The 14,491-nt window shown below is 36.3% G+C and overlaps 1 protein-coding gene across 1 annotated transcript in view; it reads right to left on the bottom strand.

Annotated features, from left to right (window-relative positions):
* Positions 1-14,491, bottom strand: part of KIF5C (kinesin family member 5C) — a 73,799-nt gene that overhangs the window by 44,045 nt on the left and 15,263 nt on the right. Inside the window, exons 2-4 of the mRNA XM_059475656.1 lie at positions 7,998-8,088; positions 2,981-3,054; positions 185-289 (exon numbers count right to left, since the gene is read on the bottom strand). Of these exons, the coding sequence (XP_059331639.1) occupies positions 185-289; positions 2,981-3,054; positions 7,998-8,088 (270 nt within the window). The remainder of the gene's footprint in view (positions 1-184; positions 290-2,980; positions 3,055-7,997; positions 8,089-14,491) is intronic.

Here is a 14,491-nt window from a genome sequence, read left to right as displayed (position 1 = left end):
AGAAGCAACATCAGTAATAAATCTTGAAATTCGTGTTGTAAAAGAGATGGAGGAGGAAAAAATAAAAACAAAACAAAATAGAAGGTCCCAAGGCAGATTTCCCATGGGCTTGTCCCAGCCAGGCCATAAATCAGGAATTTATCATTCCATCTAAACTGCACCCAGAAATTCCACAGGAACGTACCTTGATGTGGAACTCCAGGTTCTCATCCATGGAGTAGATGTGGTCGAAGATGTCGTGGGCGATCCTGGGGATGATTCCCATCAGCTGAGGGTCGTGGAGCTTCCCCTGGGGACACAACCCCACAAGTGACACCGGAATCCCACTGCTGCCTTGTGGTATTGTGGGATGGCACAGAGGGGGCATACGGGAGGGCCTTACTGATTTTATAGATATATTCATCTCTATTTTAGACTGTATTTAAGGAAATCCAGGCGAAAATCCTGAAGTGTGAGGGGCCCTAAGCCACAGCTAGCACTGTTTAAAATCAGTAGAAATTTCTGTTGATTTTTATATTTAAAATATTTAAATAATATTTTAATGTTAGACTATTTAAAATAATTTTTCTGTATTTTAGACTGTATTTAAGGAAACCCAGGCGTAAATCCTGAAGTGTGAGGGGCCCTAAGCCACAGCTAGCACTGTTTAAAATCAGTAGAAATTTCTGTTGATTTTTATATTTAAAATATTTAATTAATATTTTAACGTTAGACTATTTAAAATAATTTTTCTGTATTTTAGACTGTATTTAAGGAAGCCACAGCTAGCACTGTTTAAAATCAGTAGAAATTTCTGTTGATTTTTATATTTAAAATATTTAAATAATATTTTAATGTTAGACTATTTAAAATAATTTTTCTGTATTTTAGACTGTATTTAAGGAAACCCAGGCGAAAATCCTGAAGTGTGAGGGGCCCTAAGCCACAGCTAGCACTGTTTAAAATCAGTAGAAACTTCTGTTGATTTTTATATTTAAAATATTTAAATAATATTTTAATGTTAGACTATTTAAAATAATTTTTCTGTATTTTGGCCTTAATTTAAGGAAATCCAGGCGTAAATCCTGAAGTGTGAGGGGCCCTAAGCCACAGCTAGCACTGTTTAAAATCAGCAGAAATTTCTGTTGATTTTTATATTTAAAATATTTAATTAATATTTTAACGTTAGACTATTTAAAATAATTTTTCTGTATTTTAGACTGTATTTAAGGAAGCCACAGCTAGCACTGTTTAAAATCAGTAGAAATTTCTGTTGATTTTTATATTTAAAATATTTAATTAATATTTTAATGTTAGACTATTTAAAATAATTTTTCTGTATTTTAGACTGTATTTAAGGAAACCCAGGCGTAAATCCTGAAGTGTGAGGGGCCCTAAGCCACAGCTAGCACTGTTTAAAATCAGTAGAAATTTCTGTTGATTTTTATATTTAAAATATTTAATTAATATTTTAAAGTTAGACTATTTAAAATAATTTTTCTGTATTTTAGACTGTATTTAAGGAAACCCAGGCGAAAATCCTGAAGTGTGAGGGGCCCTAAGCCACAGCTAGCACTGTTTAAAATCAGTAGAAATTTCTGTTGATTTTTATATTTAAAATATTTAAATAATATTTTAATGTTAGACTATTTAAAATAATTTTTCTGGGTTATATATATATGTGTATATACATCTATATATACATATATATATATAAAAATACATATGTAGATATATATATATATAAATACACATGTAGATATATATATAAATACATATGTACATATATATATATATAAATACATATGTACATATATATATATATAAATACATATGTACATATATATGTATATATGTGTATGTGTATATACATATGTATGTATGTATGTATGTATATAAAAATCTATATTTTGGCCTTAATTTAAGGAAATCCAGGTGTAAAACCTGAAGTGTAAGGGACACACAGGCACAGCTGCCATTATTAAAATCAGCAGAAATTTCTGTGGGTTTTTATTAAAAATAATAATTGTATTATATTTTAAAATTTATTTTATTTTCTATTTATATATATATGTATGTGTATATGTAAAAATCTATATTTTGGACTATTTTTAAGGAAATTCAGGTGTAAAAGCTGAAGTGTAAGGAACACTCAGGCACAGCTGCCACTGTTTACATCAGTAGAAATTTCAGTGGATTTTAATTATTATTATTATTGTATATTTCATATATTATGTATTATTATTGTTATTTTTATTTTAGATATATGTATGTATGTATATATTTAAAAATCAATATTTTAGACTGTATTTAAGGAAATCCAGGTGTAAATCCTGAATTGTGAGGGACACACAGCCACAGCTGCCACTGTTTAAATTCAGTAGAAATTTCTTTGGAGAATTATTATTAGTATTATTAGTATTATTAGTATTATCACTAATATTAGTATTATTACTATTATTATTGTTGTCGTTATTACTATTGGTATTATTACTATTGCTATTAATTATTATAATATTTCATTATATATAATTATATAAGTTATATAATATTTAATATATTATATAATGTATAATATATATTAATTTTACATATTCTATATAAAATTATTGTTATTTTTATGATATATATTTTTAACATGTATATGTATGTATGTATTTTAAAAACTGTATATTTTAGACTATATTTAAGGAAATCCAGGGGTAAAATCTGAAGTGTGAGGGACACTCAGCCACAGGTGCCACTGTTTAAAATCAGCAGAAACTTCTGAGGAATTTTTATTTAAAATAACAATTCAGTATTAGCAGCAGTAGTATTATATTTTATTATTATATTTTGTTATGAAATATAATTATATATTGTGGTTTACTTAGATAAATTTGTGATTTATTTAGATAAATTTGTGGTTTAGATAAATTTCTGATTTATTTATACAAATTTGGGATTTATTTAGCTCCTTCCCACCCAACAGATTTAATTTAGATTTCATTTTCCCCAGTACCTCCATGGTGTGTGTTTTTCCTGATGAGGTCTGTCCATAGGCAAAGATGGTGCCATTGTAGCCCTCCAGAACATCTGCAAGAAGAAGGAAAACAATTAAAACTCTTCAATGACACCCTCAAGCTGAATAATCTGCATTTTTCCAAGTGTTTACAGTGCTGAAGCTGAAATGGGAGGCAGTTTGTGCAATAAAAATGGGGAAAATATGAAATATTGAGCTAATTTTAGGCTAAAAAATCATAATAAAATTTAAATCCGAGAATTACAGGATTATTGGAATATGTCTCCCTTACTGGAAGGACAATATCTCAGGACATCAAATATCAGCCAATATACCTGTGGAATATGGGGAACAAAAAGCTGGATTTAAAACCAGCATTTAAAACCAAAGCTGGACTGCATTTAAACCCTGGAGAAAATTCAACGAATTCAAATAAGATATTCCTTATTATAAACTCCATATTCTATTTTCCACTTCTGTACCCCAGTTCACGGCCTCATTAATTTCCAAACCCTCTGCAAAGCAAGGAGACAGGAATCTGAAAATCAGCTTCTCTCAGGGCAGAATGAATAATTTGATATTGGGTTCAGAGAGAAAAATATCGATTTTGCAGGGGTTAATGCCCAATTTCTGCAATCTCAGAGGGCTGTAAATTGTATTTTGTGGTGTTTCCCATGCTCTGGATCTCAATTAATAGAGGTTTCCAAGGAAAAACAAAAAATTATATTATATTATATTATATTATATTATATTATATTATATTATATTATATTATATTATATTATATTATATTATATTATATTATATTATATTATATTATATTATATCATATATTGCATAGTACATATTGCATAGTATATATTACATAATATATATTACATTATATATTATATATTATTTATTACATATTTCATATTATATATTATATATTATATATTATATATTATATATTATATATTATATATTATATATTATATATTATATATTATATATTATATATTATATTACACTACATTATTATTATTTATATATCGTACTATATCATATCATATTTGGCATATATAGTATATAGTGTATATATATTATATAGTATATATTACATATGATAAATTAAATAAAATATACAATAATATGATATAATTATGTAATATACAATATATATAATTATATAATATATATTACATTCTATATACTATATGATATATAATATACATAAAATACATTACATATATATTTAACAAAAATATTAAATTATATTATACTATATATATTATACATGATATTAAATTAAAGTATATTTTATATAATATATATTATATATGAAATTAAATGGTATTAGATATTTTATTTTTATTAATTAAATTATATTGTTTCCATAAATACACAAATAATCTCCTTATTTGCACCTCCATGGAGGTGCTCCAGACAGGAAGGAAGGTGAAATAAAATACATCAGAAAAATATAAAATGAATCTTGAACTTGAAGAGAATGCCAAAGTTAGAGGCCACAATTACTGCCCTTCTGGAATTAATAATTAATTTTTAATTAATTTAACATCCTCATCTGATCACAGAAACAGAGACATTGCTTATCCTTGCTTTAAGGAAACAAAGTTTAAATTTTTTGATAATAAATAATGTTTGAATAGATTAAAAAAATCCCGTTGTAGTATTCCATATGGGATTGTTACTAATATTTCATCTTTCTGCCAAATTTGGTGAAATTAAAAAAAATAGCTTGAATTAAAAACAAAAATGGAAAAAAGTGGGGGAAAAGGGGAAGAAGAAAGGTGAGAAAAGAGAGATGGGGGAAAGGTGGGAATAAAGGGGTGTAAAGGGGAAAAAGGGAAAAATAAGGGGAAAAATAAATAAGGGGAAAGGGGGAAAAAGCAGGGAATAAGGGGGAAATATAAGGGAAAAATAGGGGAAAAAAATAGGGAAACGAAAAATAGGGGGAAATAAAAATAAGGGGAAAATAATAATGGGGAATAATAATAATGGGGGGAAATAATAATGGGGGGGAAATAGGGGAAAAATAGGGAGGAAAGGGTGAAAAATGGGGGGAAAATACAGGAAAAAGAATTGAGGGGGAAGGGTGAAAAAGGAGGAAAAGGGGGACAAAATGGGGGGAAAAGGGGAAAAAAGGGGAAAAAAGGGGAAAAAGGGGGAAAAAAAGGGGAAAAAAGGGGAAAAAAAGGGGAAAAAAGGGGAAAAAAGGGGAAAAAAGGGGAAAAAAGGGGAAAAAAGGGTTACCACGGCCAGGTGAATGCAAGGCACCAGCTGAGCTCAGGGCCAGGGGGAAATAACCTGATTAATGAACTGTTATGTAAGAAAATTGCTCACAATTTGCATCAATATTTGCATTTTGCTGGAGGAAGCAGAGATCAGCATTTTACCTTCCCAATTAGCAAAACCCACCTTATCCTCTTCAAAAAAACCCAAAAAACCAAAAAAACCCCAGCAGCCCTCTGCATCACCTGCAGTGAAAACAAGTCAGAAGTGTCAGCTTTGAGGTTATTTTTGGTGGAAGATTTTCCACCTTTAGTCATTTACAGACCATCTGTGCACTGAACTTAAAGAAAAAAACCCAGACAAAAACCTGCACAAAACTCCAGAGGGAGAGGAGGAAAAAATCAGATTAAAAAAGACACTGAAGCAAGATCAGGTGGGATTATTAACCATTTCCAGAAAAAAAAAAAATAATAAGTCCAAGTGTTTTTCTCAATTCCAACTCTCCCCTCAAGGATTTTCAGTTTTTCCCCAAAATTTTTCTCCGCTGCCTTTTTTTTTTCCTGGGTGGGCATGGCCAGGTTGTTGTCCCTGTGTTTCTCTTCTTCACCCCTCATGCCCCCAGTTCTACAACTCGGCGTTTTGAAGCCCAAATTTGCAACCAGAAAAGTCACTCAGCTCCCAGGTGAGAGCAACCAACTCGCACAGGGGATACAAAGCCCCCCACAAATCCAAATCCACCATCAGCACAGCCTGGAGGGCTGGAACAGCTCCCCAAACCCCCAGGGCTGTGTCACCAGCCTCAACTGATGATCCCCGAGGGCATAAATGCAGTTTTTATTCAAGGCTCTCCCATCTGAGGGCAGAGCTGCTGGGACCAGACCCCTCTGAGAAGAATTCTGCTCATTTCTGCTCTCCAACACCAAATAATTTCCCCTCTGGTCCTTCCCCCATCACCTGAGCCGGGGTGGGATCCTCAAGGCTGATCTGGGTGAGCCAAACAATTTCCTGCACAGGGCTTGGAGCAGGAGGCCAAAAAAGCAGAATAAAAAGCAAGGGCAGGACTTTGGGACACCCCACAAGGCTCTGCTCATAACCCAGTATTGGGCGATGCAGGGGGGTCACACATCCAAACCTCAGAAAATAAAAAAACCTCCTGGTGGGGATTTTTCAGATGTCCTGTGCAGGAACAGGGAGTTGCTCTGCATGCAGATAAGCTTGAATTTCAAACTGAATGAGAGCACAGGTACCTCGTGGAAAACACCCTGGTTCTTGGAACAAAACCTTCATAAATTGTGGAAATTTCAAGGTTTTCACTTGACAATCCAATTTTTTTGGGGTGCATTTTAATCACAGGCATACTGCCCCATAATTCAAAAAATATACAATATATTATATAATAATCTAAAGAATATTTTATGTAATATTTATATAATAATATAAAAACAATAATCACCCTCACACTTGTTTCTGGTGCTGGATGATCCATCCTTGCTGATATTGATAAAACTATCAACATCAAACTATCAAAGTGAAGATGCTGAGCTGTAGGGCGTCTTCTTTTTTGCAGTTTTAAGAAAAAAAATGCAACTTTGTTGCTGGGGTGGGTTTTTTTTTAAATTCCACTTAATTAATTTAATATATTTATTACATACATATGTATATATGGAAATACATAATAAATTTAAGAAATTTTTAAAAATGAGACCACAAAGTTGCAAAAAAATGCAACTTTGTTGCTGGGGTGGGTTTTTTTTAAGTTCCACTCAATTAATTTAATATATTTATTACATACATATGTATATATGGAAATACATAATAAATTTAAGAAATTTTTAAAAATGAGACCACAAAGTTGCAAAAAAATGCAACTTTGTTGCTGGGGTGGGTTTTTTTTTAAGTTCCACTTAATTAATTTAATATATTTATTACATACATATGTATATATGGAAATACATAATAAATTTAAGAAATTTTTTAAAATGAGACCACAAAGTTGCATTTTTTTTTTTCTTAAAACTGCAAAAAAAGAAGACGCCCTACAGCTCAGCATCTTCACTTTGATAGTTTGATGTTGATAGTTTTATCAATATCAGCAAGGATGGATCACCCAGCACCAGAAACAAGTGTGAGGGTGATTATTATTTTGACATTATTGTATAAATATTACATAAAATATTCTTTAGATTATTATATAATATATAGTATATTTTTTGAATTATGGGGCAGTACGGCCTGTGATTAAAATGCACCCCAAAAAAATTGGATTGTCAAGTGAAAACCTTGAAATTTCCACAATTTATGAAGGTTTTGTTCCAAGAACCAGGGTGTTTTCCACCAGGTACCCGTGCTCTCATTCAGTTTGAAATCCAAACTCTCTGCATGCAGAGCCACTCCCAAACCAGGCCTTCCATGGCCCCACTCAGTTTTACATCCACTCTAATTTCACATACCCACTCTAATTTTACATACACTCGATTTACAGAAATTCCACACTCATCCTGCACTGAACTGCACCAAAACCACACTTTTTGCCCCTTATATCCCAAAAACCAGATTTGTGTGGGATAACAAGGAGAGAACACAGAACAACTGCTGCAACTCCTTTAGCTCATTCCATTGGTTGTTTTTTTTTTCACCCAGACAACCCCTTAAAAAAAAGAAATACTTGGAGTTACTGATGCTAAACTCTCCAAACATTCGTTATCCAGAGTTTAAACAGCTGGAGGGCACACAAACATCCTTTTCCCTGCCCCAAGGAGGGACAATAGGCAAGGACAACACCTACCTTTGACAATCTGCTTGGCACAGGCATTATAAACTTGTTCCTGGGTTGTGTTGGGAGGTAACACCCTGTCAAAGACATAGGGCTTCCCTTGCTGCAAAACAAAAAAAAAAAAAACAAAAAAAAAAGAGAAATTCCATGAGATAAAGAACATTTCTTGCACTTTTCCAGCCTGGAATGCAGGATTTCCCACTGGAAAATGGGCAGGGCACTGCACAGAGGGATATTTTGTGAACAGATGGGACATTTTGGGTTCTCCAATGCCATTTTTTTCCTGTGGCTGGTAAATAAAAGGTGGCAGATGTTCCCTGAGTGCTCACACTGGGGTCACAGCCATGGATGTGGGACCCAATCAGCTGGAACTGCAGGAGCTGGGTATTTCCTTCCCCTCCTGGGAATTCAGGGGGAATAACCATGTAAATATTGGGGAATAAACCTGTAAATATCAGGGGAATAGCCATGTTAATATTGAGAAATAATCCCGTAAATATTGGGGGAATAGCCCTGTAAGTATTGGGGGAATAAACCTGTAAATATCAGGGGAAAACCAGATAAATATTGGGGGAATAGCCATGTAAATATTGGGGGAATAATCATGTAAATATTGGGAGAATAATCCTGTAAATTGGGGAAATAGCCATGTAAATTTGGGGGGAATAAACCTGTAAATATTGGGGCAATCAACCTGTAAATACTGGGGGAATAACCCTGTAAATATTGGGGGAATTAGCCATGTAAATTTTGGGGAAATAATCCTGTAAATATCAAAGGGAAAACCCTGTAAATATTGGGACTATAACCCTGTAAATATTGGGAGAATAATCCAGTAGATATTAGGGAAATTAACCTGTAAACACTGGGGAAATAGCCGTGTAAATATCAGAGGAATAATCCTGTGAATATCAGGGAAATAGCCGTGTCAATATTGAGGAAATTTTAATGTAAGTGTTGGGGGAATAACTGTGTAAATATGAGGGGAACGATCCTGTAAACATTGGGGGAATAATCCTGCAAATATTGGGGGAATAACCCTGTAAATATTGAGGCAATAACCCTGTAAATATTGGGGAAATAGCCAGGTAAATATTGAGGAAATGGTAATGTCAGTATTGGGGGAATAACAGTGTAAATATCAGGGGAATAATCCTGTGAATATTGGGGGAATAATCCTGCAAATATTGGGGGAATAGTTATGTAAATATTGAGGTAATAACCCTGTAAATACTGAGGCAATAACCCTGTAAATATTGTGGGAATAGTTATGTAATATTGGGGAAACAGGCATGTAAATATTGGGGGAATAATCCTGTAAATATAGGGAGGAATAATCTTATAAATATCAAAGGAGAAACCAAATAAGTATTGGGGCAATAACAGTGTAAATATCAGGGGAATAATCAAGGGATTAACCCAGTAAATATTGGGAGAATAATCCAGTAAATATTGGGGGACTAGCCATGCAAATATTGGGGCAATAACCCTGTAAACATTTGCAGAAGTTTTTTTGTTCACTCCTACAAACCAGTGAAAGCTGTGCTGTAAGAACAGCCCAGAGCTGGGAAAAAAATGAAATTTGCTGTCCTGAGTTCTGCTGAGCCCAAGGTGACCCAGAGCTGTCCCAGCACAGTCCCAGCACCCCACTGGTTTCATTTCCCTGCTGGAAACACAAATGTGCCACCAAAAGCACAGCTCAGGCCCAAACCAGGAGCCCAGCCCAGCCACGGCACCCTCAACTGGGATTTTATTCACAAATTGCTGATTTTATTCAGGGATTGCTGGGATTTTATTCAGGGATTGCTGGGATTTTATTCAGGGATTGCTGGGATTTTCACCCCCAGCACCAACAAATCATTTCCCACATTGTGGGAAGGGTTCCACAATGACATTTTGGGGGGGGGGCTGGTGTCACCCCAAGCCCCACAATGACATTTTAGGGGGCTGTTGTCACCCCAAGCCCCACAGTGACATTTTGGAGGGCCTGGTGTCACCCCAAACCCTGAGCTCCCTGATTCCCAAGTGACATTCCCACACAGATACACAAGAAAACCTTGGTCCTTCCTTGCCACAGCTGTCACTGCTCACAAGGCACACACACCCCTAAAAATCAGATTTTTGTGGCACCTCAAGGGCTGACCTCACCCCCAGCACAATATTTCCATTTAAATCACAAATTCTTTATCCCAAATGGATGTGCAGCATCCTCCTCATCTCCCATTACAGCTCCTGCTGTTCCCCCTTTGCCAAGGCACCACGAACCACAAAACCAAGACAGATTAACCCCTTCAGAGCTGAGGAGGTGGCTGGAACCCCATTCCAGCTGAGGCTCTGCTCAATTCACCATTTTTGTCACATTTTGATTCCATTTCCAGAGGTCCCACCAGGAGCTCCTGCTCCTCCAGCTTGGGGAAAAGGAGGCAGGGAGGGGTGAGCCTGTGATGTGTGGCCCTGTTTCAGCCTCAGGTTCGGAGTTCCAGGATGAGGAGGGGGTTTACAAGCAATTCAGGAGATAATTCCAGGTTTGGGGTCACCCTGTAGGACACAAGAGGTGACTCCTGATTCCAGAGCTGCCCCATTGCCAGGAAAGTGGGGGAGCAGCCAGCACCCACCCCAAATTCTGTCTCTCCACAGCTTCCCACACTGGGATGCTCCCAGCCAGCCAAAGCTCTGCATATTCCAGAACAACTTCCCAGATTTTCATAATTTTACCTCTTTACACCCATTTTTCTCATCCCAAGCTCCAGGCCAAAAATCCCACTAACACACAACCTCAAACATCCATTTATTCTCTGTTACCAGAGCATCCCACACCTGGAATGTCAGAGAGCCTCAAAACAAAAAGCAATTTTATCCTAATTGTGCCCCACACAGCTGGGAGAGGCACTGCCTGCAAATGGGATTTATCTGCCCAGGCTGAAAAGCTGCAAATGTAAAAAAAACAGCAGCCCATAAATGCGCTCCACAGGTCGGGTTTTTGTGAGTTTTTTTTGGAAGCAGAAAGGCTGGAAAAATCTGAAGGAAATAAAGGAATGTGAGGGATCACAGAGCATCTTCACTGCCTGCACACAATGAGAGCGGCTGGGGGGTTTGGGGAGGGGGTTTGTGCTTCAAATCCACATTAATCCCCATTTTTGTGTCCAGGAGTTCCCGGCTGGGTCTGTGATGTTGGAGAAATGTTGGGATCTCCCTGAGCCTTCCTTCTGCGCCCCCAGCTCCTCGCAGCCACATCCACCCGGCTCTGTGGGGCTGTTTGGGTTATTTTTGTCATCTCCTCCTTTCTGACAGGTTTTCCTCAAAGGGAACAAAAGCCACATCCACCCTACAAAGGCAACACCCTGCAGATCCAAGGGGTTTGCCCCAAAGCAGAAGGGAGAATGAGCAACCATGAAAATCCCGATTTTCAGCCCTTTTCCTCCTATTGTCACCGTCACAAGTGACACAACTGCTTTGTTTTTTTTTTTTTTTGTTTCAAATGTAACCCATCCTGCATTAAATACCAAAAATCAGGCAGCAATTCAAGCAAACAAGCAGCCAGAAAGAAAATGTTGTTTTCTGAGCCACGCCAACGATTTGATCGGCGCACCTCCATGCATTATTTCCCGAAGTTTCTCAGACATGCAGTGCATTATCTGCCACCCATAAATCACATTTCCCTTCCTTGCAGCAGCCCCCCTGCCAATCTGTTCCATTAGCTTGTGCGGCATAATGGCTGGGATGAGTGCTCTGAGCCACCCACACAACTCCTGCTGAATTGCAGCCACAGAGATGCTGCTCTGGATGCCACCAGCAACTCTGCTCAGGCATATTGACAATTATTATCCCACTTCTTTGGCCTCCTGTTGGGTTTAAAGGCATTAAAAATAATAAAACAAAGAGGATTTCACAAGCACAAAAAAGGATTTTCACCATAAACAGGAAATTTACTCTGGCAATATCTCAGAGCAGCGCTGCCACCTGAAGCTGATGCAGCCTCAGTTAAAGAAATTCAAAATAAACCAAACACATCTCCTCGTTTGATCAGTAAATAAATCAACCTGAGCTCCCCAGAACTGCCCAAGGAGAGGAAATGAGGAGAGCTCAGTGCTGGGGGTGGAAGCCCTGCTGGAATTCCGGGATGAATTCCAGGATGAATTCCAGATCAATTCCAGATCAATTCCAGATCAATTCCAGGATCAATTCTAGGATCAATTCCAGGATCAATTCCAGGATCAATTCCCTGTGACTCCCAGCCTGGGAGGGGCAGAGAGGTGAAACCTCCCCTGCAGGCACCGACCCCACAAAATAAACCCTTATAAAAGCCACGGGCACGGTGGGATGGCTCACAACAGAATTCCCAGCTGCTGGAGAAGAATGGGAGCAGACAGACAACAAAAAGCTGGATTTGTCTGATTCTGGGGAGTGTGATGAGGGATTTTAGCCTGAAACCAAAATCGGGGATTCTCACAGGAGCACCAAAGGACAGAGGCAGGAGGGGACCCTGAAAAGCTTCCAGGGAAGCTGAGGCTGCCCTTGGAGCCCTGGGAAGGCAGCAGGAGGGCTCTTTACCCCCTCTCTGCATCCCCTTCAATGATAAATAAAAACATTATTAAATTACTTTTAAATATCATTATATATTCATATATTATATTAATATGTAATTATATGTGAATATTACTATAACGTATTAATATATTATAATAGACTGTGTTATTACACTATATATTGTATATACTATATATTGTATATATTATGTTAATATTTTTATTACATACTGTATATTATATTATATTATATTATATTATATTATATTATATTATATTATATTATATTATATTATATTATATTATATTATGTTATATTACATTATGTTATATTACATTATGTTATATTACATTATGTTATATTACATTATATCACATTACATTATATTACATTATATTATATCACATTATATTATATTACATTATATTATATTACATTATATTATATTACATTATATTATATTACATCCATACTAAAGAAAGAGAAAGGAGACATCAGAAGGCTAAAAAAGAATGAATAATAAAAACCTGTGACTGACCAGAGTCCGACACAGCTGGCTGTGATTGATAATTAATTAAAAACATTTCACATGGAACCAATCCAAGATGCACCTGTTGGTAAACAACCCCCAGACCACACCCCAAGCAATCAGATAATTATTGTTTACATTTCTTTTCTGAGGCTTCTCAGGTGAAAAATCCTGCTAAATGGATTTTTCAGAAAATATCACGGTGACAATGGAGGGAATTCTCTTTCCCAGAGCTCACGGGATGCTGCAGCTCCAAGGCTGTTGCTGCTGGTAAAGCCCAAGAAATAAACAGGATCCCGTTCTCCTGAAGCCATTTATCTCTGCTGGGAATTGAAAACATGGTTGGAAACAAATGGAGAAAATAAAAGCAGGTCAGAAAAAACCAGCAAAATTAATTCAGCTGTGCTGACTCAGGAAATGCTGCTGCCATCCCAATCTCAATTCTGCGCCAGCCCGCCCCACAGAAACACTGGAACTGCAGCAAATCACGTCGGGGGTGACAAGGCAGAATCCCTGAAACTCAGAATCCCTGCAAGAGAGAGAATAAGGAAAGGAAAAAGGAAAGAAAGAACAAGGAAAGGAAAAGAATAGCAAATCTATCCAGAATAACCTGAATACGCCACCAAGTCAAACCAAAGCATCCTAAAAAAACCCCAAAACCCCCGAAATCTTGGTAATACTCCTAAACCTCATTTGGAAAATAAATGAAAGCAAGCAGCCCTGTATGAGCAGGCACTGCAGAGCATCTGGAGTCCAAGCCAGCATTATTTGTGCAGAGATTGATTATTGATTCTTGATTTCCCTTCGGAATATTTCTGTGGAGCTGCTGGAGTTTGGCTCGTGGCCACTGATCCACTTTTCTGGCTGCCAGCAGAAGGAAGTTTTAACTCCTTGCAGCAAATCTCCCCCTCAGAAAGCATCATTTTATTTGGGTGTGGAACTGCAATTCAGGAAATCAAACCCTGGGAATTATTTTCAATTAAATAATTATTTTATTATTTTCACCTGGAAAAAAAAAAAAAAGACTCTTCCAGAAAGGAAGCATAAAGATCTCCCAAAATAAAACTATTAAAAGAAATCCTCTTGAGCAATATTTTTGCATAGTTCTGACACAGCAATACTCAAAGCAGCAGCTCTCTCATCATTATTGACCTGCACTGGTGCAACCAAGTCACTGCCAGACTCAAAATAATCCAAATTTTCTCCAGTTTTTACCAGGCTCCAGCATTTCAGCTGACCTAGTTCCTTACAGCAATGGGAAGAGAGAATTTGGGAATTCCTTTTATAAATTCTACACATTTCTATTTTATAAATTCTGTAAAATAGATTATAAATTTCCACACAAAGCAGATTTGGGGGAAGCCCCCAGGAGCCCAGCTGTGCCCTGGGTTAATGTTTATATTTGTTAAACCTGGCCCTGGCAGATCTCTGGGGTGATATTTATGGTTTT

The sequence above is a fragment of the Ammospiza nelsoni genome, chromosome 7 (genome assembly GCF_027579445.1).
Source record: "Ammospiza nelsoni isolate bAmmNel1 chromosome 7, bAmmNel1.pri, whole genome shotgun sequence".
In the NCBI taxonomy this organism is placed as follows: domain Eukaryota; kingdom Metazoa; phylum Chordata; class Aves; order Passeriformes; family Passerellidae; genus Ammospiza; species Ammospiza nelsoni.
The sequence above is the reverse complement of the archived record's forward strand: the minus strand, read 5'-3'. Positions and strand labels throughout refer to the sequence as shown.